Genomic DNA, 21,367 nt, shown 5'->3' with positions numbered 1-21,367 from the left:
TGGGCTCCTCGAAAACACTAGCAAAGTGGACGAAGAGGAAATCAAGAGCGAGGAGGTAATGATCGGCAATAAGGATCTAATAAAACTCCTACATGAAGGTCTATGCTCGATGAGGCATGAGCGGGAGAGATGCAAAAGCTTGACGATCGACAAAGAAGAGAAACAACAATCACAATGAATGAGCGATCATGATGATGACTACGATCGAAGGATTTAAGCGATAGGAAGATTCATAATGTATTTATTATTTTTTTTCAACTAGTTTGATTCCAGTTCTCAAGGGTTGAATAAAAAATGAATTCACCCCTCGGGCTCCGTTTTGATAGGCGAATCATACTGAGACCAATAAGTTAGATTGATATCATCATTACTTAATTAGTTTTCTACGTACAAAACATATAACACCCTTATAAAGTGCTAAAATAAAATATCTTAAAATAAAAAAAATCAAAATAAAAAAAAACTCAAATCAAGATTCATCTTACTATAACATAATCACTCGATACATACTAATCCAATGAGAAATCGATTGTACAATCGGCACATCAATACGCTCCCATGTATCATATATCGCTACATTCGATACGATTCAGTATAGCTCAAAATATACTATATCAATAGTTGATCGATAAAACGAACCATGACCCAGATAACTAACTAACAAAGGATGTCAAAACCTCTTTCAAAATTAGCAAAGGAATAACAAAATTAACCCAAAAAATAAAGAGTAAAATATTAAATCAACCCTCTTTTATATATATATGTATATATATATATATGTATATATATAGTATATATATGTATATATATGTATATATATGTATATATATATATGTATATATATGTATATATATATGTATATATATATATATGTATATATATATATATATATATATATGTATATACATATATATATACATATATGTATATATATATATATATGTATACATGTATATATATATATGTATATACATTTATACATATATATATACATGTATACATATATATATATATACATATATACATACATATATACATATATACATATACATATACATATATATATACATATACATATACATATATACATATACATATACATATATACATATACATATATATATATATATATACATATATATATTAAATACGAATCAACTATGTACTTCAAGGTGATTAAATTTACCCCTCATCTCTCCTCTCTGCGGGCTCCTTGCATTTTACTACTGCAGGATGATGCCCCTCCGTGACCCAAACAAAGAGAGGTGGAAATAAGGGTAGCAAGCAGTATCTGTGTGGTACTGCGTTTGGACAAACTTAACAAGAATCGTTTGCCATTAACTACCGTTTTCACTACATTGCTTTCATTAAGACTGACAGATGACTAAACCACTATAACCACCTCATTACAATGGCTTATTACCTGACCGCCTGCTTGAGGATGGGTATCAGTCACATGGCTCCTAGAGAAACTGGAATCATGCCCAATCTTGTTTCTCGATCGAGTTGAAGAAGGGAGAGCAGCCTCGGCATGCTTGATACATGTTCCATTAATACACCTTCACTGTCGATATATACAGGGTATGGAATCTGGGATGCCACACAAGAACTAACGAGAGATTAATTATCAATTAGGCAAATGATATATCAGCGGATGATTAGCAAATGTACTCAGAATCAACTTTCCACAGCAATTTGATATTTAAAGGCAATGTTAGCCAGCTTACTAGTGATATAACTTCAGAATGTCACTCTGGGCGAGAGGAGATTGAGAAGGACTATTTTTGCTCCTGTATGATATAACTTCAGAATGTCACTCCTGTATGAGACATGCTAACATAGTTAAGATGGGAAAAAAATATAACTGATACCCACACAACTTATTTCTCGATGGATGAGAGTTTATCCAATCTTCAGGTGGAAGTAATAGAATACACAAAAAAGAAAAGATAGGACAATTTGTTGATGATTTTTGGTGATGGCTTTTTTATCAGAAAATAATTGTTGCCCAAAACATTTTAAATTTGGATCCATCTTTTTGGAAGATAACAAGCCTTTTCTTTTCTTTGAATTGTTGAAATCATTGCTGCAGTCTATAAGTTCAAAGGATAAATATCATGTCATGCTTATATAATAAATTCATAATTCATCTAGTAAACTTTGATGTCCAAAAAGAACAATACTTGGTTAATATGGTTACTACATGACAACTTATCAAGCACTCACTGCATGACACTAGACAATACAAACATGACTTCCGAGAGGACATTAGTAGAGGCATGTACCCATGTCCATGCAAAAGGATATTGATAAGTTGTGATGGTATATCCCGAGCATGGGTAACTTGGCATGAAAGCAGATCAGACATCCAACTTTTCCATTTCATTCCTAAAATGAAGGTATGTCTTTATAATGTTTTTGACAAATTAAATACTTCATGGAATTCATACCTATGCAAGGCATGAAGTAATTTTTGGTTAAATATGGGTCTAGATGAAGCATAATACGCTGAAAAGCTTCCAGCAATATAAGAATAGTTGCTCCATGGCAACTTTCAGATCTCCAAAGTGTTCCTAAAGGAGTATTTAACTATCACTCAGGCTATATCGAAATGTCTAATAAGCAAGGTCAACAGCTAAAGATTAAAAGTCTACTGTATGTACCTTGTTTGAAAAGTTAGGGGCCAGTATCTACATTGTGAGTGGCACCTCGAATGGAAGAAGAGTCTGTTGGTAACCTGTATGTCATGACTTTTATTCAACGGAAGAGGTGGTGCAAGATCATAAAATTGTAAAATATTTTCAACTCAACTAACTAAAAATGATCATGGGTCTTACCTTTCAGTTTCGGATTTATGGTGAACATATGCCTTTGAATCATGCTGGCCTGTTCCAGATGCCTCCGCTGCCAGAGGACTGTTACCATCACAACCTTTGGTTTCCTCCTACAAGTATTTCATGAACCAGAGTGCATTAGCTCAACCCACAAGTCCATTAAAAGATTAGGTTTTCATTAACTTACATTGTGTCTTTCTGCCATCCATCCAGGGATATTTTCAGTAAGAAGACATACATACTGTTCCATAGCAACCTCCGGATTCATGTTCCCCAGCCTCTGCCAAGCATGCCTAGCACAGTATAGGACAGTGTCCTCCATCAGATACATGCATCTGTTGATGACTAGAAATCAAGTTATACCCAAACTGTAAACTGCATCATCTTGTAGTTCTCATGTGTAACTGTTGCTACAAAATCCTAGGAAAAATTTGGAAAGCCACTTGCCCAAAATTGGCTAAATGGTTGGGCGCTGCTCACCCTAGTGGGAGCTAACTCCTGTGCCTCTAAAGCCATGATCACTTGACAAGTTTTCGTTGATGTAAAATCTGTGGTGGATTACCACTTAGCACTTCATAATCTCATCTAGTTTTGAATTTGCGCAACTTATTGACATGCTGAGTAATAGACCAAGCAACTAGGGCCACAATGTTCCAATTGATACAGGTTAGGTTATAAATAGCCATTTATTTCTTACTCGCCAAAGTGTTACCATAGCATGCACCAGTATCAAAGCATGAAAATGTGACAGATCTTCGGGATGCTCCATAGATAAATCAATAACTTATATATATCATGCCAATATGTGAAGGAATTAATAAGAAGAAACAGAAGAGTCCAGCCCATGGTACCATTTGGAGCGAGCAGAAACTCTCAGGGCCATGGGTTGCTGCGCATTGCATGGCCCCTCAGTGGCAATTTTTTGCAGCCCATACAACTGCATCTGCGCCTCATTATTCAGTTTCAACACTGCATCCCCTCCTTTCTTGATATGAACAAACTCAGTCGCTTCTCCGAATAACTTCTCAAGCTCGCTCCTTTCTATCCCCTCCCAATCATCCTCCCCATCAATATATGATGTTCCCTTCTCCTCATTCAAAACCTTCACATCTTCCACTTCTGCTGCGTATTCCCCACCCAATTCCACAACTATCTCCACTGCTCCTCCTACATTGGCTTCATCCTTGTCGAATCTTTCTTCTTGCTTGACTAAGCCATCAACAATCATCCTGATCTCCGCTTCATCGTCCTCTTTCTTTTTAGTGGATTCCTCCTCTATGATTTCCTTCTCTAGAACAAACCCACTAACCTCTTGACCCAATCTCTGTTCTTCGGCATCAGCGACCACCAACTCCAGGCGATTATTTTCAGCAAGAGCAACTCCACTTCTCTCCTCCCACTCCTCCGTTTCCTCTTCGATCGGATCCAAGTCGAACCCACGGCTGACGTAGGAGGCCTCCTGTAGCCGAGGCCCTACATCCACGGCGAGGGGCACCACCTCCGACTTATCTTCGGGAAGATCGGCGTCATCGGCGGCGGCAGCGGCGGCGATCTTGGAGATGATGAAGGCGAGGAGCACGGATATGAGAGCAGTCACGAGAAGCTCCACAAAGAACTCCATTGTCCTCGCCTTCGCTTGGACTCCACGGCAAAAAGGGAACCAGACTTAACAACGATGGATTAAACTCAAATCGAAATAGAAACAAAAGAAGAGAGAGAAATAGAGGTTTGGAACCGACGGTGCTCTTTTCCCACGTGGCCCGTTAAGTGGCCGCTTTAACAACGCCTTAATGCCGAAACCCGTGATGGCCCGCTTGCCTTATAATTGGTGGGTCCCAACTAATGCCCTGCCAGCACCCAATCAAAGGACGGATAGGTTACTCGGGCACCGCGTTAATGGGTACAAAACTGTGGCTCGTCTATTAAACTTGGACGCTAGGGACACACGTGCGGAGTTCGCTCGAAGTGCGTCTTCTTTCTGCCAGCTAATTCTCGTAGCCACCGATGTCCCTGCCTCTGGTCGGAGGCAAAAGCGAGGCCGACGGGGGACCCACCTGCGATATATATATATATATATATGAGATAAATTTTCAAGAAAAACCCTTACCCTCAAATTTTTATCTAAAGCACCCAACTAAAAAAAAAAACCTAAAACAACACCTTAAATCACATAAAAAATTTATTTTACCCCTTCATTCCTTAGATCTATCATCATCTACAACGAGGGCCACCATCATTGACCACGTCATTTTTGCATGAGGCAACGAGTGAAAGTTTGCATCCCCTTCTTCTTTCCTGTGATCAACGGCAAGGGCATACAATCACCCTCTCTTTTTTCTTACTCATGATCGACAATACAAGAGGATTTATAGGTAATTACAAAAGACCCCACCACCCTCCATGGTAGATAGCAAGGGCACATAGTTGCCCCTTTTTTTTTTTTGCTCCTAATTGATGATGCAAGGGACACTTGCAGGTGATAATAAGGGCACTTAATCATAATTAGATAAACCTTTAGGGTAATATACCCAGGTGATACATAATTAGATAAACCTTTGGGGTAATATCTAATGTTCGGTTCATTAACTTGTTCCACAACAGTATCATGTAAACATTTGTGAGGACATGCATATACATATTATATATATATAGAGGTGCTTTTGAAATATAAGAAAATGCGCTAAGACTCATTTCCATGACATCGTCATCCACTATTTCTTTGGTTTGGTTTTGGATAAGCCTAGGGTACAAGTGGCCTCATGGTAGGTGCATGTCTTTGTGGGACAGTGACCTTGATCCTATCTGTTGCACGCCAAACTATTGTTTGTGTGCCCCGATAGAACACAAGTTGGTCGCATCATCTTTGTAGGACAAACTTGTCTTGATAGATACACTGTTGCACACCAGGCTGTTTATATGCCATGTGAAACAACAATTTGGTCAGAGTCTAATGTACGAAATGATGCTAAAAAGAAATTTGAAGAAATACTTAGTTGAAGGTGCAGTTGATCCCAAGTAGATGCAATAAGCCTCCTTCCAACTACATAAATATTCCTAAGATCTGACCTCACTTGTGGCTTCACACCTTAGATCTGGAAGAGATAATAACATGGAGAAAATTATTTTGATGGGTCGTTATATAACACAAAACATTAGTAAAAAAATGATGTTTGATGCTCTGACAAAAAAATTTTGGGGAACCTATCGATGGAAAGACTTGTTAGGAACAGAATACACAATTTTGTATCACATTATGCTTGATACAAAAGATTTCCAGCTTCAACTTAGGATTAAGGGCATCAAGACTCAAGAGCATTCAAACACATCATTACCACAAGATATAACCAGACCACAGTTCCTTCTTCGTTTGCTCCATGACAAAGTAATCATTTATGCTTTTTCTTTCACAATAACACCATGCATATTGGCACTAGCATTTTCTTTCTCTACACTAGGAGTCTAAATCTCATCTCTAATATTTATTTGAGTTTAGAGTGCCCATTAAAAATGCACTAGCATTTTGGATGAGAATGTTAATCAAACAGAAAAATTCAATATATAAAGGAATATGCCTTGTGTGTATATTAATCTGTGCACAAGACTCTGATACAAGTATAGAAGAGAATGATCACCTAGAAGTGGAGGTTAAGGAAGGAATCAAGAGCTGAAGAACCGAAGCAAGTAATATCAGAGCAATCTCTAGCAAAGAATTATGTAAACTTCTATATGTGCTAAAGTATTTCTGTTAAATTCACAGTATAGAATAAAAAAACATGTAGTAAGAAGATATCATGTCTAGCCAGAAATTTTAGTACGTGTCTTCCGGTATCATTTTATTAGGTTTCTTTTGCCCTTTTCAGTTGGCAATAAACATTAAAACTAAAGGTAAAAAAAAAAAGCAGTGTATTTAGTCATGGTTGCTCTCTCCCTTAAAACACAATGATGCTCTATATATTGCAACACTTGATTATGTAATTTCCATCACACTGAAATTAATTTCTTGCACTACCCAATTATCTACATTTAAAAAGCATCATAAGAACATATGAGAATAAGAATCCAAACAAATTCTATATCCCAAAAAAAGAATCCTACCAAAGTAATTTAGGCAAAGGATTGAAGTTGTTCATACCAACCCAGATGACTTCTGTGAAAAAATACCTACTACCTATTATGCTCAACAAAATCAGAGAGTGTATATATGATCCTCCATTCTAACCACTTGCCGTAACAGGAATCTAGGTTATCATAGAAACCTAAACCTTCTAAAACATATTTCGATAGAACTAACAGAAGTGCATATATAAATTCTTTTAATGTGACTTGTCAAAGGTTTGAAGCAACAAGCTGACAACAAAAAAGAATGTCATGCTGAAATAATAGTCATAGGAAAAAGGACAACAGAACTAGTTGAAGAAATGGAATATGCCATGCTAGTGAAGCAGAGTAACATGGAACTCACCTGATAGCCATTGAACACAACCATCTTTTGAAATCTTCAACAATGCAACAATCGATACAACACTATAACTTGACAGAGTCATAGCTGTTACACTGTTTAATAAAACCTGACAGCCTAAATTCATCATATGCAAGTATAATGCCAAATAAAAACTATTCTGTCCATAGAAGCCTTCATTTCAAGTGCAGATTGCAGTATTCAGTGTATTAAACAGTTGTTCTAGATCACATCAAATAAATACCAAGACATGGAAAACAAAAGCATGTGAGTTTATGTTATATATACCGCTACTATCAAGAGCCATCAAGTTCTCATGTGCAATACATCACAACCAAGTTCATAATACTCATAAGATACCAACAACTAAAGAAAGCTAATAAGACACAAAGATCCAACCATAATAAGCAACAAGTTTCTCAGAGAAACACCACAACAAAAACCATCTCAAAAGCACAAAGCATCACTTCAGGACATATCCTATCCCATGTATCCAGGCATGAATTCTCTTGGTTAAGTCTCCTACCACACTATGCAGAAACTCTTGTGTCAAAAAGGATCTGCATAACTTGCATCATTCAGAGATCAAAACCACAGATTACTTGCAGTCCCAAACTCAAATCACAGATTAATTGCATTGCATAAAATAACAGTAATATAACACAACAAGATAACAACCATAATGAACAATGTAGCAAAACAAATTATATAAAACCACATATGTATAAACATTGTCCAATCTTTGTTTCAAGGTAAGCCACAATCCATCAAAACCAGCTGAACAAAGTTAACAAGCATATCCATATCCATTCCACATAAATAAAGAAGGAGAAGAAAAAGCATGAAACCCAGCACAAAAAAGGATAACAGACTATCATGTCGGGTGAGCAAAAAGAAATGAAGCAAAGCCTGGAAGCGATGCTGCCTCAGACCTTGCCAGGGCATTCCCTAGCAATATGCCCCATCTCACCACAATTGTAACAAGACCGATCATTCCCACCGCCTCCCCCACCGTACCTTCTGCTGCCACTGCCTCCTCCCTGGGAGCAATCTCTGGCAAGATGTCCCATCTCACCACAGTTATAGCAAGCAGCACCGCCACCGCCACTACCCTGGTGACAATCTTTGGCAAAATGCCCAGTCTCACCGCAATTATAACAAGCTCCGCCACCACCATAGCTTCCGCCGCCCCTTCCCCTCCCACCACCGTACCCCCCTCCCCAGGATCCGCCGCCACGGCCACCTCCAAACCCTTCTCTCCGACCGTCGCCGCCGCCGCCGCCGCCCCCCTGGACGTTGGATCCGTCGGGACCGGTGACGTCGACGGCCTTGATGCGGCCGTCGTCGCCCTCGGTGACCATGAACTCGACGATCTCGCCCTCAGTCAGGGTACGGTATCCTTCAGCCTTGATGGAGGACTGGTGGACGAAGAGGTCCTCCCCGCCGTCGTCCGGCGAGATGAAACCGAACCCCTTGGTGTTGTTGAACCACTTCACCGTTCCCCTCGATCGGTCGTTCGCCTGCTCCATCGAAGCGGTGGAAGCCAGCCCAGAGATCACCGAGGGAACCTTAACCCTCACGCTAAGAGAGAGAAGAAACGAAATCCGCTCCCCGTCTCACCGATGCTCGTCGAGGCGTCGCTTTCGGCGTGTTAAGCGTACCGTGATTTGGAGCGGGGCCTCCGAGGCGAATCGAGGAAAGTCGATCTAACCGCCAAGACGGAACGGTTGCGAAACTGTGACCGTCAGATCAGCTAAGTTCCATCTTTACCCTAAAAGCTTCATACCGTGTGTTAATAGTTCGTCTTATCGACGCCTCTTCGAGAAAAGAGACAAAAAGAGAGAGGTCTTGTCGGCAGGGGAAATGAGAACGGGTTCCACTGGAGATCCGAAACTGCACAGATCCACACCCGATATTAGGATGGGATTGGATTCGTTATAGAAGTCATGGGATCACTGGATGTATATTTAAGACCGTATCCAATCGGATTAGACACGAACATAAGCTGAAAGAACGCAAGGCTTGACGGAGAGGAGACGAACAAATGACACGGGAGAGAACTACAGAAGGAAAGGATAAGATGAAAAGAAGCTCTTTCTTCCCTTATTAACTCTAATTTAAATGGTTATAGATACCATTTAGATAAATAAAAATATTCAAGTGAAGTGCATTTATTCTCTAACAAAAACTAATGCAACAAGTGGACTAGACTGATTAGTGGTCCAATTTTTTATTTTTTTTATTTGGTTCTAATAACTATGACTAAAACTGAGAAAAAGAAGGATGATGCTTTTGATCGTGATACAAGTAAAAAAGAGTAAATAATTGGAATAATTTGTTTCTATAGCAAAAGCAATAATATCAAAAGTGTACAAAATTAACCCAGTCAAAATTGAGGTTTCGAAATATGTTCTTGTATGGCAGAGGAGGATCAGATGTCACCAAAAAAATTATTAAAGGTAAGCTGCCTCGTCTAACTGAAGTAAGAAGTACGTCCAGATTTTTTTTACTGAACCCGGAATCTACAACTTGTCAGATAAGCTGCCTCGTCTTGCTCCCCCCAGAAAGATACACTACCAAGAAGAATACCTCAATCTACTTTTTCTTTGATTTTGACAATGACTGCGCATAAGCAGTTCCCTGAACAAAAAAGGCGAAGTTGAGTTGTGTAGAATGGTGAAAGAACATACGAATCAAACTTAAAAGCAAAGAACACAGCTGGAAAAATTATACAAAATCCATGAACCAGAGTAATTTCAATAAAATGTTAAAGCAATAAGAGGACAACACAAGTAAACATCCTCCGATTGCAGCAAATTAATATTTACCTGCAACCACTCATCCATGTCGGCATCTGTGGTTTTGGTGCCTACTTCCACCTTCGGAGATCTCTTTGTCTTCTGCATGGAAGAAAACACACAAAGAAACAAACAAAGATGGTTTAAATTTGCATGATGAAATAGCATGAGCATGAGAACATAAAAGTTGCATTTCTCAACTAGATTTTAAGCTTGAAATGGTCAACAGGAATTGATCTCAAAGATGTCAACTATAAACTAACAGAAGATAAAGAATGAACCAGGGCAACATGCGCTTGGTGCTCAGGATAGAGACCATTCTCAGAAAGAAAAAGGTGTTCATATTTTTTTTCTAGTTACATATTTGCATCCTTGAGCTACACACCAGAGCCGAATAAAATAAAAGGTTAATTTTGGGACTGGTACTGTCTTTGGATTAACTAAGCTCTACAAATTGCATGTCATCCAGGCAATGGCTTCTAGGTTTGTGTTGCAATTCAGGAAATAGTTGTGTAACAATCTTCAAATACATGAAGGTACTGACTTAAAAAGTAATTTCTTAGAAGTGAAAAAGGATGCCACTATTATTTCACAATTAAACATACAATTTAAAAAATGTAACTCACCTGCATCTAGGATATACATGCATACATATCTTATTCTGGTAAGGTTTGATTGATTAAATTGAACTCTCGGAGGCTTTGGTAGCAACTGGTCAACTCCTCCATATTTAAAAAATACATTACATACAGTGTCTACCAAATGGCCCTTGACAACATAATTTCAAAATAATTTTAACCCTTGTTTACTTCCATTAATTATTTTGGCATACTCTTGACTTGATCCACTACTATAACGACAATACTAGACCCTAGTTTAAAAATAGATGCCGAAGATAGTTTCTTGCACTAAGAAACCAAACTTATCAAATGGATATGTACAAGAAGAGTTCGAACTTTATGTGAAACTTGAAACTCAGCAGAGGTACACTTGCAACGGCTTCAGTTATTCTATACTTCAATATAAAAAATATGCTAGAAAGATGCAATTTAGCAGCATTAATTATCTAATCAATAAAATCTTGTAACCAATTAAAGGTTCACAGCAAATGATCAAATAATTAAAGTACCTTTGATAACTGTTGAATTTGACCATATGCCCAGAATCCCAAAAGACCAATCAGAGCGACTCCAAGGGTCAGAAGAAAAACTGACTCAATGGTTAAAAGACCTCCAGCTTCTACAACTTCAATGGTGCCATTATAGAAACAATTCTGATATGGTTGCTGATCAATCTCATAGACTACCGTTCCCACTAAATCAAAAGAGCCAGGCTGCATAGCAAATCTCTCATTGAGTGCATAAAGGATTTGCATAAGAAACATACAGTAGTAAGAGAAAGATAAGTGGCTGATAGGAAACATGTATCTCAACAGGCATGAAACTATTGAGAATATCTCAAATCTCAATCACATAAATGAAGCACTCACCTGCAAGTATCTGCTAACAGCAAATACATATGGGAAGGTAGCTTGAGTAGAAACAGGTACTGTTGCATTATAGAACTCCTGCAGTAAGATATTAACAGAAACACTTACCATCACCATTTGGGATACCAAATAAAGGACAAGAAGCATAAGTGATGTAAGACTGACCAAAAACACGCATATGTTTCATGATATATGTGGCAACAAAAAATTGACATTACAAATTCAAGAAAACAAATGACCAATACTTTCATCACAGGGAAAAAAAATGTATGAAATAGTAGCAACAAAAGCATGTCCTTAACAAGATGTTAGGACATCAACAAGGCAAGCTGATAACCATTGCTCTCCTAAAATAGCAGCTGACTACAAGTTCAATTAATTCTCACCTCAATTGTGGGAAAATTCAGAAATGGGTTAATCAAACATAACAAGTAACCAAAAATTGTAGCTCATAACATCACTAGAAGACAAGACTTGACTAAAGTATGATGCTACAACCTGCATTGATCATAACTTGCAAGAAGCTACAAATTTGTCAGCCAGAAAAAGAAGTCCAATTTGAAGTTTCAAAGTCCTTTGGATCAATTTGCCAAGCTACCAACTTGTTGAAGTAGAACATGTTTAACAAGTACTTCTGCAATCTGCATATAACTTTTCAGAAATTATGATGACTTGCATTTTCAAGCCAAAGCATCAGAGTAGAAGTAAGACTTAGAAGAAGACAACAGATCCGCTCTAGAAATCCAAGGACTAATTAACTTGAACTAATAATGAAATTTGCATAAAAACCTTTTACATGTTGTAAGCCTGTAAGTAGACCAAAATTAAGAAAACCAAATTTTCCAAGGGTTATTGCTGATTCTGCTTGTTAGAAGCTATTTTCCAAAGTTGATGCTTCATTTCAAGGTGATGACAAGCAGAGAAATGCCATTTAAGTCGAATGATGGTTACTTATAATTCTCAGCCATCATCTAATCATCTAGGTAAAATATTCATCCAAAAGACCTCAATGAGTTGTCAAGATCCACAAACAAGAAAAAGAAGACAAAAGCAATTTAGGATTGGTCAGAAACATAAAATCTGACAAGAGATGGCATAGAATGACATAACTGTTAATTTGTTAAGTTCATCTAGATTCTAGTGCTGGATTTTCTTTAGTTATGGATGGACCACAATAAACAGATTTCAAACCTTATAAAGCAGACTACTCTAAGAATCAATAAAACCTGACCATATGGTGATCCAACAGCAGTAACAACTTGTTCCAGTCAGTTCAAATGTATGTTGTTCGACTTCCAGTTGATTTATATGCTCACTTACAGTCAACATTGAGAAGTACAGAATACTAGCTATGAATCAAATAAAACTGTACATAGTTACACATGATAAATAGCACTCATACTTCTCTGAGCTATCTATGGACAAGGCAAAGAAAAAGTTCAGGGGTAACATATGAAAAAAAATTTGATGCCAATACATGATAATATGCATATTTTTTTAACCATGGATAGCATGACCAAGATAAATGCAGCTAAGCAGACATAACACATGAGGGGATTGTATGTGATGCCCACTATATAGCAATCATGCTGTAAGTCCATAACAGGCATCCAAATGGATACACACCTGCACAGTAAGATTCTGCACAAACATGTGATGGTCAAACGGGAGATGAAGGCTAGCATGTATAGCAACCACTTTTAAAACTGCTTCACCTGCATGTTTTCCAGATGATAGCATCAATTATATGCATATAGTACAACAGTTTGAATAAGAAGAGAAGCTTATACAAGAGGCTTGGACAAAAGCAAGGTCTAGGGAATCTCGGTATGCAACCTTACCTCTAACAAAAATCAGCTAAATTGTCACAGAGACAACAACTTATCAAAATGAGCAGGTACACATCATAACATGGCAGCAAGGACTAAAGAGTATTATGGCTGAAGGTAGAATATGCCTATGGCTTGTATAGAGAATACTGATGTTGTGCACAAAGACCAGTGATATGTCAGATTCATTGTTTTGTGTGTCACTTGCAAAACAAAGCAGATAATAGAAGATAAATAATGGGAAGTAGTTTACTCAGCTTCCGCTACCTCATATGGAAAATCTAAATAACCACAGGAAAAAGGATGAGAAACTGGAAACAACATCAGCAAATCAAAATAAATCAAAAATCTACATATCCGACTCACAGTTTCCAGTTTATGCTTGATAACATAAATATAAGATAGAAACAAATTCGTTCCTGTTTCTGCTACTTCATCTAGCGTAGACTGAAGATATAACAATTGTTTTATCATTGAAAGAGAACTATAAAATATTACAACTGAAAATCAAAGATACACTGCATATATTGACAATAGCAACTTATATTTGGTTAGACTGTCAAGAACCAGAAAATTTAATGTGGTAAAAAAGCAAATCTGGCAATACGGAAGATCTTAATTATGAGTCTGTACTGCATTAAGAGTACACAACAATAATGAAACAAGCAAAAAAGTCAATAAGAGGATAGAAATGCAAAAACTTAGTGCTGAATTAGGTTCAGATTTTAAAAAGGCAGTAGGAATGCACCCTCATTATGTAAGCCAACCAGTAGTTCAGTTTCTTCTCCTGCTGGTACTACTGCACGGACAAAAAGATAGTACAGTGGTTAAAATGAAAACTAGAAACTTTCCTATTTGAAATAATTGGCTATTACCAGAAGTAGTACTTACATTTAGCGACGTTCTTTGGGAATACACAGACCGTATCTATTCCAGGAGCTGGATCCAGAGCTCCATCAAAAACTTGAGTGTCATCACCAACTATGCCAAGATCGCTTCCTTCAACAACTTCCGCTGTGGCAACATCCTCATCTGACTGGCATCTAGCAACTGCCAGAATTCAGAGAATAGATAGTCAGCAAAGGAAAATCAGCACTCGTAGACACATCTAACCTAGTAAGGCTTCAAGAGCAACTTGAAAGTATGATCTTTAAGTCATACAGTCCAAGAGGGGGGAAATTCTATTTGTTAAGTGACTATATTATAAGGAGCATCCACATCAGCATCCTACCTTAAACGATGAACAATTAGTGAAAAGGGGAAAGAATATCTTAAGATGAACTAGGACAATTAAAGTGAACCATCTGATTTAGTTCAGACATGGTTGTTTTATAAACACCACAAAATTGTAAATAATCTCATCCCAGATCCTTTTGAAGAGAGCACTACTCATGCTAGAAATATTTATTCCATGGACAATAAACCAGAAACATTGGCCCAGGGCATCTCTTTGGTCACAACGAGCCCTAAAAACTTTTGCAGAAAGCTTTTTTTTTTTCCTACCGGTGTAGGTATGTCTGGAGAGAGCAAAGTAGCAGAATTTCATAAATATTTCCAGAAAGAGAGCTTGTGTTTATATCAGCTCCGATCGAGGCTAAACAGTGGTGTAGCTTTCTGTAGCTCTCGCCTCTCGTTCTTGCTTTAGTATGTCTGTTCACCTGTCCATCCTTTTTTCTTTTTTCTGTGTCCTCATTGATACAAGCCCCCTTTTTTTAATCCATTTCTCCTGTATTCATTTCGTCTCGGTTGGAAAGTTAAATCTTCTCAAACCCCACAAGGAAATTCCAACATAGCGTTCATGGTGTACAGTAAATATCCAATCAATCGGAATTCCCATGGTATAATTCCTCGAAGGACATATGCCTTCAAATTTAACATGGATCCATTCCCTAGAAAAAATCCTATGGATCTATGGATCATCTAAACAGAACCATAATTCACACCGGGATGAATAAAGGTACAACAATAATCCCTGCAGATCTACAATATCCATGAGTGCAGATCAACTAAAAGACCCAGAAAAGGGAGAAGAACAAGGCAATCAAGAACAACCTCCTACGCAGAACCAAACAAACAAACCGCGTCCAAAAAATTGCCCCTCAGTCATAACAATAGCAAGTACAACACCGATCGACGAGTTCCAGCTCCAAAAAGACACATCGGGATTCAATGAGCGCGAGATCGGATCGTTCGAGGACATCGAAGAGAATACCTTGGACGAGCGGAGACGCGAGGAGGAGAAGCGCGATCAGGAACGAGCAAACCCTAATCGCCATGACTAACGGCGAGAGAGAGGGGCGATCGAGGAATCGGGCCGCAGCCGTTCGATGGAGACTCGAGAAGAGAGCGATGCGAGAGGTCTGAACAGATGCCAGACTAAGAAGCACCCTCCCTTACGATCATACGACAGGGGATCCTTTCCAAACATGCCGTTAAATGCAACTATGCAATTCGCATACTAACACGGATCCTATTGTCATCCGAAATAACGGCCGTCATAAATGCCTATAACGGATTTAATGGGTTTAACCAAACCCGAGTCTTCAAGCGTTACTTTTCGAGGCCAGTCCTAAATAGCGGCTGTCAGATAACTTGCAATTTTGGGGCTTGGATCGGAACATTTAACACGTTATGGACCGAAACGTATACCCAATAACAACCGTTATAAACGTTTTTAACGGATTACATGAGCTTGAACCAAACCCGAATCTTACGATTTTTTGGGCTCAACCCAGTCACTAGCAATTGAACCAATCTCCTGCTGCAAAACGGAAAGGAAAGGATCCATAGGAAGCTGGTCAGGTAGCCATTACAGATGGAATTGAAGCTTGGAAACCAACATGCAATGGAAAAGCTTGAGATCCAATGACAGCAATGGACTCGTATCAAATGCATACTTTTGGTTCATAGAGTTCCAAAGAATTCAAGCACAATCACAAGAATTCCACACTAGGGACAAGCAACAATATCTGAAAAATCTTAGAGTTCCGAAGAACCTAAGTCTAACATAGCTTCAGATTTGACACAGTTCCGAGTTGGTAATACGTCAACAACACAGAAGGGATTCCAAGTGTTGCGTCAAAGATAGATAGGGTGAAAGCACACAGCATCCGAATCCAATTTACAGCTTAGTCTCCATGGATGGTATACCGCTCCCATTTTTTGCTAGGATCATATATCTAGAAACAAAACATTACATGGTTAGATAAAAGAGCCATAAAAATTAGCCAACACAATAAAGAAATTTAGTAGTTTCCCTGAAATCTTAAACAATGATGAGCACAAGATATTAGCTGAACAAAGAGGCGTACCTCCCATCTCGATGCAGGGAAGATATGCTTATTCTTCTCGTACCAATGTCTCTCGACAACTTTTCCAGCATGCGACTGCAAATTGGTGAAAAACATTATCATAAGAATGATCAAGCCTTTCTATTGTCTACAAAACTTCTTGAAATTAGATTAATCTTCCGACTTCAATGACATCAACAGACTATCATCCCATAAGTTACCCACTAAACAGTTAAATGAGGCAAAAGGAAAGTATACTGCACCTCATCTTTCTCGATGGTTGCATCAGCAATGGTTCGAACATCCTCATGAACATCAAAGTGAAAAAGCTGCAAATGTTAAACAGTTAAGATCATAAATTCCTAAATCTCAAGGTCCCAAAAGTATATTTTGTTCATCAGTGAAAAGTACAAATAAAGAAAATCCTCATGTAACATGTTATTAGGGACCCTTTTTTCCTAAAAATGTCAGGAAAAGCAGCAATACATGCAAGATCAATATTTTTTGTTCAACTTTCAACTATTCACACAATATGGAAAAGCTCATCCCAAGAATTGATCCTGACAACCTTTATGATTGTTGGGTTAAGAAGTCAATGACATGAAAAGGGTGCTACCAGATAGCAAGTTATGCCAATGACAAGGAAAACTCCATCAATAAATTGTAGCTCATATATAAATTACAATGATTTATGAGTGATACTGCTGTAAAAAGTACAGATGAAACAACAGCATAAAAGGCTTCATAAAGGATGCACAAATAAAAATAGCAGCAGCAACAGTCCAAAATATCAATGAGAAAAAAGAAGTCACAAAACAAAACTGCAGTTATAGCAAGCATGATCATTACCGGTCCACTTTTGCCCCTTGCTTTGTTGATAATTAACTCATAAAAACTGTGTTGCTGTCAATTTAAAAACAAACATAAGAACACAAAAATTAACTCATCGACCACATTTAGACGAAAGATTAAATTAAAACCAATAGTAAACTACGAAGGGTTGTGACATAAAAACATACATGAGGTATGATCAGGTCTTCTTTTACATAAAGAAGGTTCTCCACTGATGTTGTTCGAATCTCTCGAAACTCTGGTGCAAGTTGCTGCTGAACAGCTCGGAGAAATTCTCCGATAGTGTCACCTTTGCGAACCTAATGGTTAATTTTACACAGCTTAATAGCACACCTTGAAAAAGATCATCTATGATTAATAGTGTTAAACTTGCCTGGATAATCCTTCTGTGCCCTGCACCATCCCAGTAACTATATGTGATTTCTAGAGGCTCATCTGCAATATTATAAAACCAGCTTAGCATTAATGTCTGGATTAACAACCCTAACATAGCAATGGCGACAAACTCCCAACATACTTTTAATTAATTCCTGCTCATGCAGCCACTGCCGCCGTAATCGTTCCCGTTCTGCTTGTTCCTCTGCTTCTCTCTCCCTGAAAGATTATCCTTGCCACCGGCACAAAGTTTTAAAACAACCAAGAATTGAAACAGACATATTTTGGTATCGCTTAAAATTTCACCAAATTCAACCACACATTATGCCATACCTATCGGGCAGAAAGCTTGTTTCAACAGTTGGGTCCTTCCCAAGATTCCCATAACCAAACTTCCTTTTATCATGATTCTCTTCTGAATGGTAGAACAGTTTTCAGCAATAGGATCAGAACTAAGATAATATAACTTTTTAAGAAGTACAATCAAGACCAACAGAATAAAAGCATAGCCCATGTATTGTTTCATTGGTAGTATGCCAGGGACAAAAGAGTTAAGCATATACAGGAAAGCAACTGGTATTTTATGGACAAAATCGGATACACTGTCAAGGAAGACAATTTGACAGGCTAACTGCTTTGCACGAAATTGATATGATTTAACGGAAGACCATGAACACCTGGAGAATGACAAGAATCTATAGTGACCATGCCAAGGCAAAAATGCTAACTATAGTGATAGGCTGGACCAATGTCAGAATCAAAATAGGAATGTCTTTAAATTTGACATAGATGAGCATTAGATAAGAGTTAGTCAATATATCATTTTGCAGCTGTCACATTATTCTGATATACAGTATATAATTTATGCACAAGTTGCACTATATAAGTAACATTCAGAAACCAAGAACTTGAAAGAGAAACAGCATCAAGGTATACATTTTTACACCTAGACATACAATGACCTAGACAAACACAAATGTAGTTATGTAGTTACATCAAAGTTGATATCATGAAGCAAAGCTATACATTTTTACACCAACAGCAAGATATAAGTACTTTAGTTAAAACCTTGCAGTCACAATCATGGTTTCATATATTGGACCAACATGTACCAACCAGTATTTACTGGTCTACTAAATATTTATCGGTATTCATTTTTCTAATTAATATTTTTCTATAAATTTTAATGATAAGGATGATATACTGGTACCATATTGGTCTAACAAGTCAAAATTGTACTAGACCAGTATTTAAAACATTTGTCACTTTAATCTTGGAAAAAATCGTGTGCTCCAAGTTAATGGGTTCCAAAGAAATCCAAAAATTAGGAAAATGCAATGATCTAACGGATGGCAACAAGTGCATGATGCACTGAGGAGCATACATTTGTTGCGTGCATAGGAGTTGAAAAAGGTAAGTCCAACAACAAAAAGGATTCAAAACAAAAAAGCTTTGGGAATGTTTGCAATCCTAATCGTTGTCAACACTAAAGAAAAATGATGTGCATGATGAAGGTTCATAAAGCGGTCTAAGATACAGCAAATAAGACTATAATGACTAATAAAAAAGGAAGAACAAGAAAACATCCAGCATAGAAATACATTTTTCTTTTCTAAAAAAATGCAGAATAGATTGCATTCACTTAGGCAACTAGGAGTTCTCAGACAATGTGACACCTCACACCTAGAATAACACACATACTGGAAGATGCAAGAGAGCATGAACTTACTATTTTCCATGTCTTCCTCATCACTCCCATTATCAATTTCATCGAAGAAGGACAAACGTGAATCTCCCTTTACCCTCCTCTTTTTCCGTTTTTGCATCTGAAGTTCTTCCTCCCTGTGACAGAATATACAGAATATGTTAACTTAATAGGACATTTAGGAAATAAAATGATCGTGCAAAGACTTAAACTCACTCTTGCTGCATCTTTTGAAGCTTCTCCTTCTCTTCCTCCTCGATTTTGTTACGTATATTGACCCTCTTTAAAACAAAATGAAAAATTTGGGATGTGTTGCATATCAACATAAGAAATGAACAAATGAGCAATCCAATTATTAGATATTACCTTCTCAACATATTGTTCTCTGGTTACTAGACCAATTGTTTCCTTCTTAAATGCAGTCTCCAGAATCTGGCACCCATTGTATATTCAAATAAAAAATGAATCAGGAATGAAGAACCTTTTAAGCTGACCAAGAAATACTTCAAAAACTTTAACATTAACTATCTATGGAAAAAATTTTGCAGGTGGTGAACCAGTCATCATTGAAATATTTTAACAGAATATTTTACCACTATGATTCACAAACATCCAAGTGAAGATTATTCAAGTGGCATAGAGTAAGCACATACTAGCCAAAATCATAAACCCTAAAGATTGCTGGAAATTTCTGATCCGCAAAGCTTCATTCAGGTTGAACACAAGCCCTCTATATACTCTTTGCAGAGCTTGACATTTGTCATGTTTATATCAAGGTTACAGCAGATCACTTATCTATCAGGTAAACAATCTCAGTACCTCCTATGTGGTTGCTACCAGTCTAACTTCTCAACTTGTTGGGCTCTGACTGTAATAAACCAGATATTCCTTCAAATGTGTGGAAGCACTCTCTTATAACCATGAAGCAACGGCACGGTGAGCAGCCTTTTCTAAAGCCAGCTTTCATTACCCTTTTTTATTTTCAGTTGCCACCCGTCCTTCTCATCCATGACATGAACTTCAATATAAACACACGCATTAAACCATCTTAAACATATTATAAACACAAGTAGATTATGTGACGTTTTTTATCCTCGGTTCTTAGGGTTTCAGCAAGTAACCAAGTTCTAGTTTGATTAACAGCATCTTTTTTTCATAAATATGAAGAAGAATTGCTTTCGTGATCTCTATCAACATGATAGAATGCTAACGCAGCCGATAATCACATGCAAAAACCTTCAATAGATTATAGTTTCAAACATAACCATGACAAAATCTAAAACCGACTTCAGATATGAGTAAAAGATGTACTCTGCATCAACTAAATCGGAATCCAAGAAAACCAAAACCCTAATGCTCTGATCTTTTGCAGATTTCTCGAAAGGGAAAAAAGGTGCCGTTCATGATACAGGAGAGGGAAATCCTAATTAGCGGGAAGGCAGAAGACCGAAGGATTAATCTTAAGGGAGATGCAAAGGAGGAGGTTGAGGAAAAGCTAAGCGGATGAAAATAATACCTCCGAGGTGCCGGAGCCGAACTGGAGGAGACCGGACTGGCCGCCGGCGGAGGCGTTCTTCTTCCGCTCCTCGAGCTTCCGGCGCTCAACCTCCCGCTGCTTCTCCAGCCGCCGTATCCGCACCGCGTCCTGGGCGGTGCCCACGTACCCATCCCCCATACCCGACATCGTTCTCTCTTACGTGAGGCCCCTCCTCCCCCCTCCGACGATCGCCCTTACT

General features: G+C 38.0%; 4 protein-coding genes across 13 annotated transcripts; all 4 read right to left on the bottom strand.

The window, feature by feature from the left end:
* Positions 1–1,306: 1,306 nt before the first annotated feature.
* LOC103983219 (acyl-CoA-binding domain-containing protein 3) lies at positions 1,307–4,528 on the bottom strand. 9 transcript variants are annotated; one of them, XM_065147325.1, is made up of 6 exons: positions 3,686–4,528; positions 3,022–3,127; positions 2,838–2,944; positions 2,664–2,726; positions 1,728–1,790; positions 1,307–1,609 (listed from the first exon to the last, which is right to left on the bottom strand). In XM_065147325.1, exons 1-6 carry the CDS (start codon positions 4,453–4,455, stop codon positions 1,453–1,455), a joined length of 1,266 nt encoding a protein of 421 aa, XP_065003397.1. In that variant the 5' UTR covers positions 4,456–4,528; the 3' UTR covers positions 1,307–1,452. The 9 variants fall into 9 exon arrangements, 7 of the variants coding, with proteins under 7 accessions (XP_065003397.1, XP_065003400.1, XP_065003401.1 ...); XM_065147328.1 differs by having other exon boundaries at positions 1,307–1,590; XM_065147326.1 differs by having other exon boundaries at positions 1,451–1,590; positions 1,728–1,819.
* Positions 4,529–7,976: 3,448 nt separating this feature from the next.
* On the bottom strand, positions 7,977–9,036 carry LOC135637076 (glycine-rich protein 2-like). Its single transcript, XM_065149455.1, has one exon. The coding sequence runs from the start codon at positions 8,820–8,822 to the stop codon at positions 8,220–8,222; it is 603 nt and encodes a 200-aa protein (XP_065005527.1). The 5' UTR covers positions 8,823–9,036; the 3' UTR covers positions 7,977–8,219.
* A 579-nt stretch (positions 9,037–9,615) lies between these two features.
* On the bottom strand, positions 9,616–15,813 carry LOC103983221 (translocon-associated protein subunit alpha). The gene is made up of 8 exons (XM_009400426.3): positions 15,622–15,813; positions 14,301–14,459; positions 14,158–14,208; positions 13,207–13,295; positions 11,581–11,658; positions 11,221–11,424; positions 10,122–10,193; positions 9,616–9,933 (listed from the first exon to the last, which is right to left on the bottom strand). The coding sequence occupies exons 1-8, from the start codon at positions 15,683–15,685 to the stop codon at positions 9,889–9,891; spliced, it is 762 nt and encodes a 253-aa protein (XP_009398701.2). The 5' UTR covers positions 15,686–15,813; the 3' UTR covers positions 9,616–9,888.
* A 476-nt stretch (positions 15,814–16,289) lies between these two features.
* Positions 16,290–21,367, bottom strand: LOC135635392 (protein XAP5 CIRCADIAN TIMEKEEPER). 2 transcript variants are annotated; one of them, XM_065146423.1, is made up of 12 exons: positions 21,148–21,367; positions 19,998–20,063; positions 19,848–19,912; positions 19,656–19,768; positions 18,260–18,341; positions 18,069–18,145; positions 17,925–17,986; positions 17,719–17,850; positions 17,549–17,602; positions 16,963–17,028; positions 16,721–16,795; positions 16,290–16,588 (listed from the first exon to the last, which is right to left on the bottom strand). In XM_065146423.1, the coding sequence occupies exons 1-12, from the start codon at positions 21,313–21,315 to the stop codon at positions 16,538–16,540; spliced, it is 1,011 nt and encodes a 336-aa protein (XP_065002495.1). In that variant the 5' UTR covers positions 21,316–21,367; the 3' UTR covers positions 16,290–16,537. The 2 variants fall into 2 exon arrangements, with proteins under 2 accessions (XP_065002495.1, XP_065002496.1); XM_065146424.1 differs by having other exon boundaries at positions 18,260–18,338.

This window comes from Musa acuminata, chromosome BXJ3-4 (genome assembly GCF_036884655.1).
Source record: "Musa acuminata AAA Group cultivar baxijiao chromosome BXJ3-4, Cavendish_Baxijiao_AAA, whole genome shotgun sequence".
NCBI classification, from domain to species: domain Eukaryota; kingdom Viridiplantae; phylum Streptophyta; class Magnoliopsida; order Zingiberales; family Musaceae; genus Musa; species Musa acuminata.
Note: the sequence above shows the minus strand (reverse complement) of the source record. Positions and strands in the feature narration are given on the sequence as shown.

Coding starts and splice junctions, on each gene's coding strand:
- LOC103983219 (XM_065147325.1), bottom strand. CDS start 4,455: ATGGAGTTCTTTGTGGAGCTTCTCGTGACTGCTCTCATATCCGTGCTC. Junction 2,945..3,021: donor GGATGGCAGAAAGACACAAT/GTAAGTTAATGA, acceptor AAATACTTGTAG/GAGGAAACCAAAGGTTGTGA. Junction 1,791..2,663: donor CCCCTAACTTTTCAAACAAG/GTACATACAGTA, acceptor TATATCATACAG/GAGCAAAAATAGTCCTTCTC.
- LOC135637076 (XM_065149455.1), bottom strand. CDS start 8,822: ATGGAGCAGGCGAACGACCGATCGAGGGGAACGGTGAAGTGGTTCAAC.
- LOC103983221 (XM_009400426.3), bottom strand. CDS start 15,685: ATGGCGATTAGGGTTTGCTCGTTCCTGATCGCGCTTCTCCTCCTCGCG. Junction 11,659..13,206: donor TGCAGAATCTTACTGTGCAG/GTGTGTATCCAT, acceptor ATCTTACTGCAG/GAGTTCTATAATGCAACAGT. Junction 9,934..10,121: donor ACATGGATGAGTGGTTGCAG/GTAAATATTAAT, acceptor TTTTTTGTTCAG/GGAACTGCTTATGCGCAGTC.
- LOC135635392 (XM_065146423.1), bottom strand. CDS start 21,315: ATGTCGGGTATGGGGGATGGGTACGTGGGCACCGCCCAGGACGCGGTG. Junction 18,342..19,655: donor TGAGGAAGACATGGAAAATA/GTAAGTTCATGC, acceptor TCTACCATTCAG/AAGAGAATCATGATAAAAGG. Junction 17,029..17,548: donor CAAGGGGCAAAAGTGGACCG/GTAATGATCATG, acceptor TAACATTTGCAG/CTTTTTCACTTTGATGTTCA.